An 18471-nucleotide genomic window follows, 5' to 3' on the forward strand; every position below is an offset into this window, starting at 1 on the left:
GCTCTCTTCCTCTCCTTCTCATATGATAGTTCTTCCCCTCCCCTTCCCATGTGTATCTTTATATGGGAAAGATTATTCTATTAAATCCCCCCCCCCCATTTCTTGAAGTAAATCTTAGTATTATCAACAGTTCCTCCCCTCCCTTTTCCTTTCTTTGCCCCCACTTTCCCCAAATCTTCTTGATGCCCCAATCTTTCCCTATGCATGTTTCTTCTAACTACTCTTATGATGCATACAATTTTTGCAAGTTACACAAAACATTTCCCCCACATATTAATATATATAATTTGATGTAAATGTAGTCCTTATAGAAGAGAGTTTGACTTAAAGAAAAAGATAAGATTTATCTCCTTTTCCCTTTCTTTCATATTTACCTTTTCATGTTTCTCTTGCTTTCTGTGCTTCCTTTCTTAGCAAATGCTTGGAAGTCTTCTATTTTGTTGAATGCCCATATTTTCCCCTGGAAGTATATAGTCAGTTTTGCTGGGTAGTTGATTCTTGGTTGGAGGCCCAGCTCTCTTGCCTTTCTAAATATCATGCTCCATGTTTGCGGTCTCTTAGTGTGTTAGCCTCTAAGTCATGTGTGATCCTTATGGGAGCCCCCCTATATCTGAAGCTCCTCTTCTTGGCTTCTTGTAGGAGTTTCTCCTTTTCTTGGAAGCTCTTGAATTTGACAATTACATTCCTAGGGGTTGTCTTTTGGGGATTTAGTATAGAGAGTGTTCTATGAACCCTTTTTATTTCTATTTTGCCCCCTTGCTCCAGAACATGTGGGCAATTTTCTTTTATAATCTCCTGTAGAATGACATCGAGTTTATTGTTTATCTCTGGTTTTTCTGGGAGACTGATAATTCGGAGGTTGTCTCTTCTTCCTCTGTTTTCCAAGTCTGTGACCTTTTTAGTGAGATATTTTATGTTTTCTTCTAATTCATTAATTTTTTGGCTTTGCTTTATTGATTCTTGCTGTTTTGTGATCTTACTTTCTTTGAGTTGCTTAATTCTGGTCGTTAGGGACTGGTTTTGCTTTTCAGCTTTGTCTGCACTTCTATTGGATGCTTCGAGCTCTTTTTCCAATTGAGCAGTCTTATCTGTCAGACTGCTGATCTCTTTCTCCCATTTTTCTTTCCAGGTTTCCACCTTTTGGGTAAGCTCCAGTTTGAGATCTTCCAGAGCTTGTTGATAGTTTCCATTTTGGGAGGCATGTTCTGATTTTTTTTGCATTCCATCCTCATTCTCTTCTTTTCCTTGGGTACTCCCACCATAAAAGTTTTCAATAGTCACTTTTTCCCCTTTCTTCCTAGAGGCTTGATTTTGGGCCATGTGAGCCATCCCTTTGGTGGTTTTATTCCCCTTTCCTTTTTGGTCTGGGGTCTGGGTGATGTGGGTGGGTTTTCTGTGAATTTAGGTTGCCTCAGACTAGTTCTTCCCAGCCTCCGAGGTTTCTTAGAGTGCTGGGCCCCTGATGACAGCCAAACTGCCCAGGTGTTCAGCTCCACCCAGATAATCAGCACGTGGTCCACCCCTGGTGTTTAGCTCCACCCAGATGCTCAGTGCAACTGCCCCGAGTACAGCTCCCTGGGCCCCCTGTGCTCAGCGCAGGATTCTCCTTTGAAACCTCCCTGAGATGTTTTTTCCTGGCAGTCCCCAGATCCTAAGGACCCTGGAGTGCCCCCCCAGACAGAGATGTTCCCCACTCACTCGCTGTCCCAGTGAGTGCTCCTGTAACTCACTCTGGTTTGGTGGGGGAGGTGGGGGGGGGAAGGGAGGCTCAGTTCACTTTTCTGTGCAAGCTTTTCCTCCTTCTTATTATAGTGTGGAAATGTTCAAACCCCATGTACCTTCACCTCTGTGGGGTACTGGGGAGTACTGGGGAGTCCTTCTGTTCCTCCAAAGGTGATTTTTATGCTCCTTTGATGTAGTCTACTTCATTCGGTGCTGGGGAGAGGAAGCGTGTGGTGTCTAGATTGCAGCCATGTTTACCCGTGGACTTAAGATTCTTAAGGATACTCCCAGCTCTAAAGTCCTGAGCACATGAAGATACTATTTGCTCACTTTTGCAATTGGGGCTTAAAAAATATTGAACTTGGAAAAACCTCTGGAAGGTAGTAGTATAAGCAGAGTATTCTCCCCATTTTACAGAAAAGGAAAACAAGACTGAGGAATCTTAAGCGGCTTGATGAGGATCATTTAACTAGTACATATAAGAGACAAGAATTGAACCTAGCCCTTCTTAATTCCCAAGCTGACATGTATAAGATCATAGTTTTAGAGACAGATTAGACCTCAGAAGCTATTTCGTCCAATTTCAGCAGTTTTCAAATGAAGTGACTTGCCCTGAGTCATTCAGCGAATTTATATCAGAGGCAGTTTTTAAGCCCTGGTCTTCTTTCTCCAAGTCCAACTATGCTCATGTGAAGATGGAAGCAGAACTCAAACGCAGGTCTAACTCCCAACTGTGTTCCTTCCATATTTCTGAATTTGTGAATGTTTTCAAATTTGCATGGGGGTGGCATTTTAATCCTACAAAAGTTGGCCAGAGGGCTCTCCATATTATGTGTGTGATGTAACCACATGTGTGCAAGCCCCACATCTGTAGAGTCTCAGTCTTTTTTCCCTGCCTCCCTCTCCATGTAGTCAATAGTCATCAACTCACATTTATTTGAGACAGCTAATGGGCTTCCACAGCTATACACTGGGGTCAAAGATGGCAGACAGCACATTGTCCATCCCCCAGGCATAAATATTCCTTATCATATGGAGATAATTTGAAGGAACTAGGGATGATTCACACAGAGAAGAGTAGGGTCGGAGAGGCACCATGATCTAGCCGATAGTTCATTAATCTTGAACTCAGGCAAAACCAGATCCTCATTTTACTTCTGATCCTACCGATGTACCTTGGACAAATCACTTAGCCTCAGTTTCCTCATTTATAAAATAAAGAGGATGAACTTTGGTCATTCATAACCTAACCTGTAACTCTAAAATTATTATTCTATGGTAACTCTCTTTAAATATATAGAAAAGCTGTCATACAGAAGAGGAATTAACCTTATTTTGTTTGATTCCAGAAGACACAACTAGAGGCAATGAGGGAGTGGAGGGAGGTTGCAAAGAATTAAATTGGAGCTTGAGGTTAGGAAAAAACATCCTAACACTTCAAGCTTTCTGGAAGAATAATGGGCTCAAGAGAAAGATTTCTCAGCATTGAATTTCTTGAAGCCAAAGCTGCAGATGTTCACCATTTGGCTTTGTGGCAGAGGAGATTCTTGACTGTGTTGGCCTGGATTGCCACTGATATCCCTTGGAACTTTGGGTGGGATTCTAATTATTTTATTAATTAATTAATAGATTTCATTTTCAAATATCTCAGCTCTTCCCTCCCCTCCCTATATCGTAGAAGTCATTATTTGGGAGACATATATCTATAACACATGTCCATATGTTATAGATATATATCTATATCATCAGTTCATATAAGTCTTTCTAGATGTTTTGGAACTCATCTGGTTCATTCTTATAGCACAATAGCATAATTTATCTCTCTATCTCTCTATCTATCATGTCTTTCATGTTTACATTTTTACATTCATCCTCTGGAGTTAACATTCACAAGTTATTCTTCAAGCATTAAATCCACAGCTCTGTATAACGTTCTCTCAGTTCTACTCATTTCACTGTTCATTATACCATGTAGGCTTTTCCCCATTTTTTTTCCTAAGTGATCTTACTCATCTTTTCTCATTGCACAGCAGTATTCTATCATAATCATGTACCACAAATTGCTTAGCCATTCCCCAACTGATGGACATCCCCTCAATTTCCAGTTTGTTGCCACCTCAAAGAGAGCTGCTATAAGTATTTTGGAACATATAATTTATTTTCTTTTTCTTTCATCTCCTTGTGATTCTTTAATTTTTTTTCCAAATTGTGTTGGCACAAATTTTGATATTTATATCTGATGGTTTGCAATCCATGATCTCTCCTTCCCTTCCACCCCTCCCCAAGAACACAGGCAATACGATATAGGCTATACATGTGTTATCACACAATATAGATTTCCATGTTCATTATATAATGAAAAAAGACATATTGCTTATATTACAGGAAAAAATACATTGAGGACATGAAGAATAGTTTGATTGGATGTGCGTTCAGACACTGTCAATTCTTTTTGGCAGCAAATCACCTTATTTGTCACGAGTCACTGAGAGTTATCCTGAGTCCTTTCCTTACTGATAATACTTAAACTATTTCCAATTGATCATCTTACATAATTAATGTGGCCATGTACATGGTCCTCCTAGTTCTGCTCCCTTCACTTTGCATCAGCTCATGTAAGTCTTTCTAGGTTTTTCAGAGCTCATCCTCTTCATCCTTTCTTATAGGACAATCGTTTTCCATTACAATCATATTCCACAACTTGTTCAGCCTTTCTCCAGTTGTTGAACATCCTGCCAGTTTCTAGTTCTTTGCCATCCCCAAAGCTGCTATAAATATTGTTGTACAAATACATCCTTTCCCCATCTTCAATCTCTTTGGGCTGCAGATCTTGTAGTGGTATTTCGGGGCCATAAGAGACACGGATTCTTTGAGCATCCAGTGGTCACCTCCTCACTGGGAAGGGAAGATCGACTATTTAACTGAAATAGTATGAGATTAGCCAAGTGAGTCACGTGTCATAAGCAGGTAACATTCTGGGTTGTTTGAGCACAAGAAAAGGAGCATCTGGCCCTTCAACCACATCCTTGGTAAAGAGGAAGAGTGCCAGGCTGCGGGTACCATGCCTGCGTGCAGAACTTAATCCCCTTCTTTGTCTCCTCACAACACGGATCCAGGTGCTACTTGGAAAAGGAGCTTCTTAAAGCAGGGCTAATTCCTTCCTCCCTTTTCTAGGATGCTTCATTTCTAAGACTCTCTTTGAACCAATCCTTCAGCTGCTTGAATATGGAAACGAGGCGAACTTTAACTCCAATCACTCTAGTTCCACGTATTTTTTACACTAAGCTAAGTGTCTGCTAGATCCAATGGAAGATTTAAGGGAAAGGAAAATCTTTGTTCTAAGAAGAGAACAATCTAAGTAAGAATGGACAAGAAGATACGAGTTCACAAAAAACATAGAGAGGGGGAAAGGAAGGGAAATACGCATTTATATAGCACCTACAGTGTGCTAAATGGAGCAACTAAGTGGCACTGTTTCAGGAGTTAGAAGGACCTGAGTTCAAATCTAGATTTGGATACTTATAGTTGTGTGATCCTGAGCAAGTCATTTAACTCTCTGTCTCATTCTTCATCTATAAAATGAGCTGAAGAAGGAAATGGCATGCCATTCCAGTTTTTTTTTTTTTGTCAAGAAAACCACAAATGTGGTCACAACGAGCTGGACATGACTCAAAAAAAAGGGAATAACATAAATGTGCTCTATCGATATACTAGAAAGCTATGATTATGTAGGTCCTGCAATCCCCCCATAAAGAGGTAAGGATTACAATTCAGCACCATGAAGGACATACCTAGGGTTATAGGGTTTCCTACAATTCTCAGTGTTTCCTTGTTTCCCCACAGATCCTGCCTGAGTGTGTTTGTCACTCCAGTAGAGAGTTAGGACATTCTAGCTGTTAGGTCTGGGGCTAAATTTGGGGGTATGAAATGATTCCCTGTGTGTAATCCTTTTCTGGACTACGTGCCCTCCCAGGCTCCTTCCCTTCATAATTCTATGCCCCCTAAAGATTTCCTAACTGCCACTGACCATTTGATCCAAGATCAAAAGTCTCCCCTTTGTCCTTTTATATCCTGACCAGAGGGCATCTCTTCTTTTCAAGGATGAAGGACTTTAGTTCAAAGTAGAGTGGACCTGGAGACTAGAGAGCTAGATTCTTCTGGGTCCTCCAAATCATCTCCCTAACACTTTCCAGGGTTCATTCAGCCATCAAGACGCTGAACAATATTCAAGAAGCATTTGCTAGGCCATCTTTTTTTTTTTTTTGCTTTTTAATTTTCTGCAAAGGTCTTGAGGCACACGAGAAAGAAGAGTGGAAAAAGAAGAGTGGATCTGAAATCCCTCCCAACTAAGTGACAAGCTCTGGGCTAGGGACTGGCTGGGGATGTAGTGCTCCCAATGAAACCACTCTCCATACCCTCAAGGGAGTTACATTCCACTGAGGAGTGATAAGCAATGAAAGTAGACAAATCCAAGATAATTCTAGAAAGAAGAGTTGTGATGTTTCTTTGGGCCTCAGTCTTCTCATCTGAAGAAAAAAGCAAATTATACCTGCACAGATCACCTTGACAAGGTTGCTGTGAGATAAATGCTTGGCTGAAGTCATCTCTGAAAGTGAGCTGCTGGAAAATATAGTTGGGAGCTCGGTTTAGAGTTCAACGATCTTGTGAAAGAATAGGGAAGAATAAAAGGGAAATCAGTGGAATTTCTTGAACATGGTGTCCCAGTTGCATCTCAGTGACCTGTCCGCAGGTCCAGCATACCCAGAAAACAATTCATCTCAGGAGACTTTGGCACAAAAATGAAATGCTGGTAGAGGAAAATGCCCATTGAATGTGTCCCTGAGATCCTTGAGCATCTTCAACCTCCTCACATTTCCTCCTGGTTCCTTTTTTGTAATTCTGGGAAAAAGCAGGACTGGGTTGTTTCAGGCCTGGGAGTGGACACATCAGAACCTCCTTCCCCTCTCCCCCACCCCACACATGCACCCACTTTGGGACCTCATTTATTTTGAGCTGTTCCTGCCCATAAACTGCCGTTGTCATTCTCTGGTCAGGAATGTGCTTCCTGGCCTTTTTATTAGCCCCTCTTCTCCCACATGTGAGCCCGCCAAGCCACAGATGCTCCAGGACTCTGACGTCAGCCCTGCTCCTTGGCCCAGCTGGTTGGAGGTGTGCTTTATAGAGTTCAACTCTGCACACTGGACCATAAATATATAGCGTGCACAGAAACTTCCAGCTAACATTGCCCAGATCCCTCCAACGCATCCTCTTAATGTACAGAAGTAAGTTTTTGAAATATGGAAAAGTATTTAATCTTTCCGTTGGCAGTACCTTTGTAGTAGACTGCCTTTTCCCTTCCAAAGAGAATGGGAAGAACGACCCCCACCCCAACTTCTCCCTCTGACACAGAGACACCATGACTTGCCTGGGTTCAGTTCCATTCAATACTCTTTTATTGGACATCTACACAGTAGTAACTAGAGAGACAGACAGACAGACAGACAGACAGATAGATAGATAGATAGATAGATAGATAGATAGATAGATAGATAGGCAGACAGATGGATAGACAGATAGACAGACAGACAGATAGACAGATAGATAGATAGACAGACAGACAAACAGAGACAGACAGACAGACAGATAGACAGATAGATAGATAGATAGACAGACAGACAAACAGAGACAGACAGACAGACAGATAGATAGATAGATAGACAGACAGACAGACAAACAGAGACAGACAGACAGACAGATAGATAGATAGATAGATAGATAGATAGATAGATAGATAGATGGACACAGAGACAGACAGATAGATACATAGATAGGTAGATACAACTATACAAACAAATATGTATATGTGTATATATGTGTATGTCTATAATTATACATATATGTGTGTGCACATACATACATACAGCTCCTATCCTCCAGGAGTTGTATTCATAGATCAGTCAGCAGTAAAAATGTGAAATCAATGAAAAACCCTTTTAAATACAAAGTAATAAGAGGAGGGGCTTAGAGAAATCAAGACAGACCACTGGGAGAAATCAATGTTGACCTTCCTCTTGAAGTGATCTCAGCATCCTAAGAGTTAACAGGGAACAAACCCAGCGTTCTGGGTATTGGGAACAGCCAGTGCAAAGGGGTGGAGATTTGATATGGGAGGTCACATATGAGAAACAATGAGAAGGATTTGGGGCAGAAATGGAGAGTATACGAGGTGTGGGGGAATGTTGAGAAAGATAGTCATCTGTGAATGGGCTGAGTGAGAGTTGTTTATTTAACCATTATGGTCATGTCTCATTCTTTGTGACCCCATTTGGAGTTTTCTTGGCAGAGATACCAGAGTGGTCTGCCATTTTCTTGCCCAGCTCATTTTACAGGTGAGGAAACTGAGGCAAACTAGATTTTATGATTCGCCCAGGGTCACACAGCTGGGAAGTGTCTGAGGCCAGATTTGAACCCAGGACCTCCCACCTCTAGACCTGACTTTCAATCTACTGAGCCATCCAGCTGCCCCTTTAATAAACATTTTAAATACAACTTTGGGTGATTTCCACAATATGATCTTTCTAACACGGAGAGCTTGATGCATTTTAGAGCATGTGCCCATTCATTCTTTTCGGCAGTCTTCACAGGCATACACCCAAGCAGCCACACAGCACCATGCTCTATTTAGAGCCAGGCTTACCATCTCTCTTTTAGAATTGGAGAAACACGTACAGAAAAGTTGTGGCTTCAATTCCGTTTCATGGGTTTTTATTAAATAAGTTCTGTTTCAGGTGCTCTGTTATATTCTGGGTATATTAAAGGAAAAACCAAAGAAACAATCCTTTTCTTCAGGGATTGGGCCTTGGATTGCTGGGAAGAGGGAGATAATATTATTATTATTATTAGCCATAATAATTTTATTCTACTATAAAAACAGCTATTTTATCCAGCTGTATGATATTCTCTGCAATATTAAATACAAACAGAACATTAATAGAATATTGACTTGGCCCAGAAATATTTATCCAAATCCCATGGAAAAAGATGATTGAAAGGAGATTATTGTCACACTCATTATTACTCATCGCTCCACCGGGCATTAAACTATTTAGCAAACATGACTTCTCTCCACCCAGAAATCCCAGCCCATCAACAGCCCCAGTCAAGAAATGGTCTGTCTTTTCTTCATTGACACTGAACTTGGGTTGTTTTAGAAAATAATGATTTGAAAGAAACCCGGCCAGCTCTACTGGCTTCTGGTACTAGAGGAAAGGATTGTGGGAAATCTGAAATTTGAATATCAGTGAAAATGACCAGGAAACCGATCAGATGTTTGGTCTCTGTGTTGAAGTCCATTTCAACCTGAAATATAATGTCATTGCAAAAGGAAACGTCCACAGAGGAAATCCCCTCTACCAGTGCAGGTCATCAATTCTTCTGGAGTCCTTGAGAGTAGTCAGGAGGCACTGAGGGGTTAATGATAAACCCAGAGTCTGAAAGTCACATTATATGTCAGAGAAAGAACTTGCATACAAGTCGTCTTGGCTCTAACCTGTGCCCTGCAAACTTGCCTTTGACATTCTAAACTGGAAAGTCTTATATGGGTTTTAAAAAAGTTCTTTAAATATAGGATGGGGAGACATAGATAGTCAATAGATCATATGGGGGGAAAAACCATCCCCAATATTTTGGTAGACAGAGATTTATACATGAGCTAACTAGCAAGAAATCGTTAACTAATGAACATCAGGGACTGTGCTAAATTCTGGGGACACAAAGGACAAAGAGTCCCTGTTCTCAAGGAGCTCACAGTCTAGTAGTGGACACAATACATGAAGAGCTGTGTACAGCTAAGACAGAGACAGGATAACTGGGGCTAATCTCAGAAGAAGGCACTGAGATGAAAGAGGCCTTACAATGAATGGGGCATGGGGAGAAGAGGAAGATGAAATGAGGGGAGGGAGGAAATGACCTCCTAGATCAGGATGATCTGATGAAGGATTTGGAAGAAGGTCTGGGTCTTGGTTGTCAGCAGACATGGGTGCCCTTAGCCCTTCCATTCACTAAGATAAAAAATAGAGCCTTTCAAAAGCCAAATCCAAACGAGCCACTTGTTGGCCAAGAAAATTATTTCTCAACTTGTGAACAGGAGTACATGGAAATGTATTGACTTTTGGCCTTTTGCAATTTGACATCACTCTATCTTTCCTTTGTTCCATATTCCTTTCCTCCACACACCCTGTATTCTGGACAACCTGGCTGCCTTTCACCTCCCTCTCCATATGCCCCACTTTTCTGATTCTGTCTCTTCTTTCATTCCCTTTCCTAGACATGGAGTGCTCTCTCCATGCTTCTTGTTAAACCCCAACTCACCTCTAAAATATTAACTTAAGGGTCATCTTGTGCAGGATGACTTCCTTGATTTCCCCAGGCAATGCCTACTTTTCCCTTTTTTGCCTCACCTGACACTTTGCATCCACTTCTACTTCTGAATAACCCAGAGCCTGGGACATAGTAGTCACTTACTAAATACTTATTGACTGGACTTTGTAAATATCTGCATCATGTTTCTCTTCTAGTCTTTAAGTTTTGAAAGATTCCTTTTTTAATTTTTCTTTTTCTTTAATTGAAAATTTTTATTTAATTAATTTATAATATTTTTCCATGGTTACATGATTCATGTTCTTTCCCTCCCTGCCTCCCCCCCCCCACACACACACACAATTCCACTAGGTTTTACGTGTATCATTGATCAAGACCTATTTCCATATGATTGATATTTGCACCAGGGTGATCATTCAGAGTCTACATCCCCAATCATATCCCCATCGACCCATGTGATCAAGCATTTGTTTTTCTTCTGTGTTTTTGCTCCCACAGTTCTTTCTCTGGATATGGATAATGTTCTTTCTCATAAGTCCCTCAGGATTGTCCTGGGTCATTGCACTGCTGCTCGTAGAGAAGTCCATTATATTCAATTGTACCACAGTGTATCCATCTCTGTGTACAATGTTCTCCTGGTTCTGCTCCTCTCACTCTGCATCACTTCCTGGAGGTCATTCCAGTTCACATGGAATCCCTCCAGGTCATCATTCCTTTCTGCACAATAGTATTCCATCCCCATCAGATACCATAATTTGTTCAACCATTCTCCAATGGCAGGACATCCTCTCATTTTCCAATTCATAAGATTCCTGAAGCAGAGATTCAGTCTTATCACCTCTCTCCTCCTATGGTTTGCTTTTCTCTCCACGATAAACTGTGGACTTTTGTTTGGCATTTGAACCTCTTCACAATATGGTTCCAGCCTTCCTTGTTAGGTTACATACATCATTTCCCATCACATACACTGTATGCTGGACAAACTCTACTATTTGCTGTTCTTCGTAAAATATTCAATTTCCTATTTCGATGCCTTTGCACAGACTGGACTCCGTGAATGGAAAGCAATCTCTCCTTACTTCTTTGAATCTTGACCTTAATTTAAAACTCCTCTCCAAAGCCATCGTTGTATGAGAAGTTTACTGATCTCTCCATCCCCACTCTTACTATGCCATTCCAACCAAAAAGTGATTTTGAATTGACTCTGTGTGTGAAGTATTTGCTTATTGATGGAAATGACACCAGAATGTAAGCTCTTTAAAGGCGGCAGGGGATGTTTTATTTTTGTATTTGTACCTCCCAATATATTACCCAGAACACAGTAAGTACTTAATAATAATCATAATAAGTACTTGGGGACTGAGTTATCCATATTTGATTTCTTAATTAATGTACTATTTGTGGAATATGAGTTCTATGAGTAAAGGAATTCTACTTTAGCTGTAGTCTATAGGACATTGCTTCCTTTACTTGAACTCTAAATATTTGGCTGTTGAATTTGGACATTAACTTTCCATTTCAGCATAAAAGAAACAGAAGAGATAGCACCATAGCCTAAGAAATCCTAGGGCTTGGGATGGCTTCAGAAGATGAGCTTTGAAACAAGGGTTGCTTCATTTTTTCCACAATTCCCCTGTTTGTCATTTAAGAGACGATCACATAAGAGTGCTGGAATAACCAGGTTCAGTTCTTGCTAGCATGGGAAAATTGACCAACTCTAAGAGCCTCAAGTGATCCTCTAGAATAATAAGTGACACATTGAGATCAGTTTGGGAATAGTGTCATGATGGCGAACTTTGAGAGGCCAAATGCCCGAAGTGCAACCCTCATACTTCATATGAGCCCTTGACTTAACTCAGATAGGGGAAGAATGAAGCGCTCCCACTGGACTGCTGGGTAGAGGCAGGGTCATTTGAGCAAAGACCTCAGGTGTGTTTGGAGAGGGAAAAGGGAGCAGCTCCCTTCAGCATGCTCTGGCACTCTTGCCATAGGTTCACCAGCACAGATATTGTGATTTCCCACACCAGTGAAATCATAGGTTCTTGGTATCTTGATGCTTCTAAGGAACAGTGACTCCCTTATAAATCCAACTTATGGATGGTAGGCAAATAACTTACACTTTTCTGTCTTTTGATTTCACAGGTCCTTTGTCATCCAGCAGATCCCAAGCAGCAATCTGTTCATGGTGGTGGTCGATAACCAATGTGCCTGTGATTCGGTGTCACCCATTACCATGGCTCCAATTGAAATCAGGTATATCCTTTCCTGGGCAAGCCCCAGCACCTGAAGGAATCACACATCCACACATGCTACTGCCTGTGAGTAAGATGGAAGGAATTGAGAAGAATCAGGAAAAGAAAACATTCGCATTTTTTTTTTATCTGATGAGCTGCTGGCATGAAATTCAATTATTTAAAGTAAATCAGAATTCTTCATCAAATTACATGGTTAATTCTTACAGTATTCTGGGGTTTTAGGGGGAACTTTTCCCAGTTACTTCAGTCTTTCCCTGGGCCGGAGGGAGGGAAAGGGGGAAGGAAGAAGTCATTAAGGGAGTTTATTTCCATGTTCTAGGCTCTCAAAAACTGTATTCAAAAGTAACATGCTTAAGATTACTCCTTAACTATAGTAAACATAATGAATCCCTTAAGTGTGAACGCTTGAAATCCCAGAAAATCAGAAGGCGGCCAGAATCCTGTCATGGCTTTCATCCTGAAGTAAGTCAAAACCTGAGTGAGTGAGTGAGTGAATGAGTGTGTGTGTGTGTGTATGAGAGAGAGAGAGAGAGACAGAGACAGAGACAGAGACAGAGACAGAGACAGAGAGAGGCAGAGGTAGGTGTGAGAGAGATGGGAAGAGACAGGGAAAAAGAGAGTAGACACACAGTCAATTATATCGTACCACTAAAAGGAAAAATGAAGTAGAGAATCAAAGAAATTAAATGGGTTCTTTGGAGGGCAGAATAATAGAGAAGAGGGTGCTTTCAGAAAAAAAAATACATGAAGTTGATATCATCAAGGGGTGTGTGCAGGTATGTTGGGGGTGGGGGAATCATCAGGGGCTCAGTTCTTCCCTTTCCAATACCCCTCCCACATCCTTAACAGTATAACCAAAGTACAAAACCACCAGAGACAGATGCTGCTGCTGAGGTGTGACCTCTCTTGTCTGAAAGAAGATATAAGATAATCAAATTATATGGTTTAAAAATGAAAAGAATTTCAAATATGTGTTTCTTTTTTATATCACCTTCACTTCCAATATATTGTTTTTCCATACTCCATTGAGACAATTAGCCCTTACAATAAAGAATAAAGAGGAAAAAGGGGGTAGTGCAAGCAAAGTTAGCAAAACTGAGACAGTTAACACACCCATAGTCCCCCCCCCCCTTAAAGAAAGGAGGCTCAATTATATCTCTTGTTCAGGCAAAGTTTGGTCATGATATTCACACTATTTTTAATTTTGATTCATTAAAATCTTCCATTTACCATATAGTAGTTATTGAAAAGATTCTTTTCCTGGTTCTATTCACTTCATGTTACATCAGTCATAGAAGTTCCCCGACAGCTTCTATGTATTTTCTTCATATTTGCTTTTTCTTATAGAACAATAATATATAATTTCATTCCTATTCTATAATATGAATCATATATATATATATCTCCCAAACCCATGGACAGGTATTTTGTTTCCAATTTTTGGTAGCTTCAAAAAGTTCTTCTAGAAATAGCTGGGCATGTATAGCATATGTGTGTTTTACATATATTTTATGTAGAGATTTGTTTTGATTTCCCCCTATCTTGGGTCTCTTTGGGGTATATACTTAATTATAATTATATAATAAATTAATATACTTCCTTTGTATAATCCCATGATATTTTCCAGAATGATTGAATCCACTCACAGTTCCATGTAGTTTGTCTTTCCAAATCCCTCTATTGTTGATATTTGTCATCTTTGTCAATTTGTTAACATAAAAGATGAAAATTCAAGCATTTAAAAAAATTTTAATGATCTAAAAAAGTCTTTGACAATTAATAGTATACATTTCTTTCTTCTTCATTAAAAAAAATACACCTGCCATCTTAGAATCAATACCAAGTATTAATCCCAAGGCAGAAGTGGAGTTAGGGCTAGGCAATCTGAGTTAAAGCTGGGATTAGCCCAGGGACACATGGCTAGGAAGTGTCTAGGGTCAGATTTGAACCTAGGACCTTCCAACTTTATATATCTATCCAGTGATCTACCTAACTACTGCTATACATTTCTTTAAAGGACTAATTGTTTATTTCATCTGACCAATTATCATTTGGGGAAATGACTCTTGGTTCTTCATTTTTGAATTGGTTAGCTAATCTAGATAAAGTGGAGAGAGATATCTTAGCATTTTTCTCATTATTCTGAGTTCTCATTCTGCCCTCCCTAGTCCCCTTTTCATGCCTTTCAAACCCCTGTCTTCTCCCCCCCCCATTAATTTAGATTTTAATTTCCTGTAAAGATCTTAGCAAGATAGAAGATGGAGAAATCTAAATGTGAGAATTTCAATATTCTCCATTTTCAACCCAAACAAAGCCTCTCTCCCATTGCTCCTGGCTCTTTTGATTATCCTAGATTATAACATATTAGAAACTTGTTAATTCTCATGAAATTGATTCATAGATGATCTTCTCCTTCAGAAGCAGCCCCCCCCCCCGCTCCCAATTCTCCAAACATACCTAAACACACCTACTTACTATGCTCAAGGTCACTCCACTGCCAGGTGCTTAAGGAATGAGCCCTTGTCTCATCAAGCTAAATACAGCACCCTTGGAAAGATGCCTTTGCTGCCAAAGTAGACTCCACACCAAAATAAAATAGGAATTCTTTTTGTTTATATATTATTTCATTATCCCTTTGCCACAACTCCTTCCTTGCTCCATCTTAATGTGGATAATTGAGAGTGCAATTATAAAGAAATGCATGTCCTTTTGTGCTGGCATCTTTCTAATCTGACCATTCAGTGACTATGTAGGCTTAATTCTTTGCAACTGGTCAACCATCTTCTGAAATTATCTGTCCCCTATTAGTTCCTCATCTTTTTAAAAACTTTTCTTTCCAAAATCTCTCTGTTGTTGACATTTATCATTTTTGTTAATTTGTTGACATGTGAAATAAAAGAAGCCATTATTCCAGAAGATGGATTATCCTATTTAAAAAACAACAACAACAAATTTCTAAGCTTGCAATTCCTTCAGTAATGGATGAATATTTTTTTTTCTCTGTGACTTTGTTAGTATTTAGCTTCATTATTTTCAATTATTTTTGCCAACTTGATAGTTCTGAAGTGGGAATCCCAAGGGATTTCACTTCGATCACTTTATTATTTAATAAGGAATTTTTGAGTTATTGATATTTTACTCCCTCTTCACAAAATTCTCCATTGATTTCTTTTGCCCATTTATCCACAGCAATTAAAAATAGTTCTCTCTATATATATTTATTATTTTTAATCACCATAGGCAGGAAAATATTCTTCTATAATCTTGCTTATATTATATTTATAGTATATCAATTTTCTTATTTAAAAACTTCAAGGGTAACTATTTCTCCTAACATTCATTCTATTTATTTTAATTCGTTGAAAATTCTCCCCTCCCCAATTCCATTTTCTTTTATTTATAGTTTTTAAAAAGGTTAAGCCATCATCTTGCTGGAGATTACTGAGGTATAAAATATAAGATATTTATCCAATCTCTTGTCCCTAGCTGTTATTTCTAAAATCATTTCATTAGTTTTTCTCGGTTAAAATTCATTTATGATATTCATAAATTTCCCCAGATCCTAATACTTTCATACTTCTTGTTCCTTTTCTACTATGTGTATACCAAAGTACATAATTCACCAGGCTGGTAATTTTAAATAAGCAGAATGATGGAAGACTCGCAGCAACCCTGACCACTGTCTTTAGAAGATAGTTGATTTATAAGGCATTAACAGATTTTTTTAAAACCAAAGAGGCGTCTCTTTTAACCCTGATTCAATATATCTGACATTTCTGTAAATTCAGATTTTTCCTTCTAGAGCCTAGTGAAATGTAGATGAATATATTTCCCTGCGTTCCTAAATCTTAACTCTCCTACCCATCATAGTGGTGGCCTGGGCTTCTGAAAGGCTATGCAATGGAATCCAAACTCTGGAGAGTCCTACCAAGTTGGAAAGGTTTGTGGTATGTGCCCACAGTGCCAGACTTTGTCTGCTGTCTAAGAATCAGTCTTCCTAAGTCCAGAGGGGCTCATTCCCAGCAGCCTGTCCACTGGGTAACCTTTTTGTTGGCCATGGCAACTCAGGAGAGAAAGAAAAGTAAATATTTCAATACAGGACGGTCTCCAATGGAGACCAATGTTGTGTTGACTTTGCTAATACAATCCAGGGGAATAATACGCTTTCAGAATTACCAAGGCATTTTCTGGGCTTCTCCAGCTAACCAAATGGCATCTTTCTATCCTTTCCTTTAGGAGAATGCAAGAGAATGTGGGGGAGCCCTGGGTCTCTGTGCCAAGCCTGTCCTCCTTGTGATCCCTCTGCTTCTGATGCTTTTCTCAAGGTGACACTGACTGGTTTGTTCCCTTGGCATGCTAATTAATTACATGGATAAACTGTGAACTGAAATATGGTGCAACATAGACGACAGGAAATATAGTCCAACCATCAGCATTTCATGATTTTAACTGTGCGTGATATAAACTCTTAAAGATAATGTCAAGAAAAAAAAAAGGTTATCTTTTTACTTTGCCAGTCATGCAAATGTGCAGTTGCCATATGATAATCTCACTTCATCCGAAACAGGACATCCATTGGTAGACAGACAGGGGGTAGTCTTTCTCTGCTTTGTCCCATTGACACCAACGGACACCTGTGTAATTTTTAAATAAAGCATATTAAAATCATCATCACCTTGTCTGAGTTGATTACGATCTTTCATAGAGGATTCATTTCAGAAACCCTTAGAGCTCGCGTCGGCCCTCTAATGAGGAGGGAGCTGGTTCTTGTGGCCAAGGCAAGCATAACTTGGGAATGGCCCCCGTGAGCAATTGAAATAGCAAGAGAATACAAGGAGCTTTAGCAATGATTTGGGCGATTCTCTTTAGCAAAATCATGGAAAGACGTAGAGAGCTCACCCAACACGGAAAGACACGGGTGAGCCAGAGGCTACATCACTGAGAGGAGGACCATCCTGGATGCCATCACAGATGGGTGTCAGCATCAATAAATAGCATTTATCATGTCATTCAAAGTCTATAAAACATTTTCTACCAACTATCTCACTAGACCCTCAAAGCAACCCCAGGCAGTTCAATTGTCATTAACCACATTGTCAAGAAGAGGAAACTGAGGCTTAACTGGTCATATAGCAAGCTAATAACCAACTGAAGTGCATTTGAACGAAGGTCTTTCACACAATCTGCCCACTAGAATATCAACATATCCAGCTAAAGAGAAGAGAATCATGATGAAATAGCTATTCTACTCCGAGAGTGGCTGTGCGAGAGTGGCTCTCATGGGATAACATATGTGAAACACTTTCCACAATTTTATACTCTAATAATTATGATATTTTAGATGTCTGGCATTCTAGCATTCTGGATACTCATGAAGTATATCCTAAAGAAATCACAAAATAGCTGTTCTACTTTCTAAAGGTTCAGTGGGGAGAGGATAGACCCATTTGGTCATCTGGATGACTTTTTTAAAAATCCATTCAAGAAAGATTCGCTGATGCTGGACACAAGAACATACTCCGACAATATGCAAAGTGCTAGAAGACCACCATTGGGAATGGCGTGTCGTTCATCCAAACTCATGGGGAAATATAATAACTATTATTACATCAAGTTTTGGAAAGTGTTTCACATATGTTTTCCCATGGGAGTCACACAGCGACTCCAGGCGCTTTGGATACTGAAAATGTTATTCAATGCATTGTACAAATGAGAAAACCAAGACTTGGGGGAATTAAGGACCTTGCTCAGTCTTCCCCAGCCAGTAAGGGGAATTAGTGGGATTTGAACCCACTTATGCCTGACTTCAAGGATTAGTCATTTCATCAAATGCTTCAGGCCCAGAGACATATCTATGTTCAAGAACTCATTGTTCAATGTTGAGTTGCTGTTTATGTGTTTGATTGGTTGTTTTTTAATTCTACTTACCCCTCGCAGACAGAAGAGAAGAGTAATGAAGAAAGTAGCCAAAGCTGCCTTCTGGAACACTGGACTGTTTGGTGCTCCCATGAATGGGAGGCAAAGTTGACACCAGTGTATATCTGATGAGAAGGTCCAACTCTTAATAGTCCTCAAAAAACTCTAGGTCCTGGGCACAAGTTAATAGCCTGTATGG

The 18471-nt window shown here is 39.8% G+C and overlaps 1 protein-coding gene across 1 annotated transcript in view; it reads left to right on the plus strand.

Annotated features, from left to right (window-relative positions):
• The window catches only part of CACNA2D3 (calcium voltage-gated channel auxiliary subunit alpha2delta 3), a 1058263-nt gene extending 1041236 nt beyond the window's left edge, over positions 1-17027 (plus strand). Inside the window, 3 exon segments of the mRNA XM_016424623.2 lie at positions 12244-12356; positions 12736-12818; positions 16593-17027. Coding sequence (XP_016280109.2) covers positions 12244-12356; positions 12736-12818; positions 16593-16685 — 289 coding nt within the window. The 3' untranslated portion in view covers positions 16686-17027.
• The last annotated feature ends 1444 nt before the right edge of the window (positions 17028-18471 follow it).

Source organism: Monodelphis domestica, chromosome 7, assembly GCF_027887165.1.
Source record: "Monodelphis domestica isolate mMonDom1 chromosome 7, mMonDom1.pri, whole genome shotgun sequence".
Lineage (NCBI taxonomy): Eukaryota > Metazoa > Chordata > Mammalia > Didelphimorphia > Didelphidae > Monodelphis > Monodelphis domestica.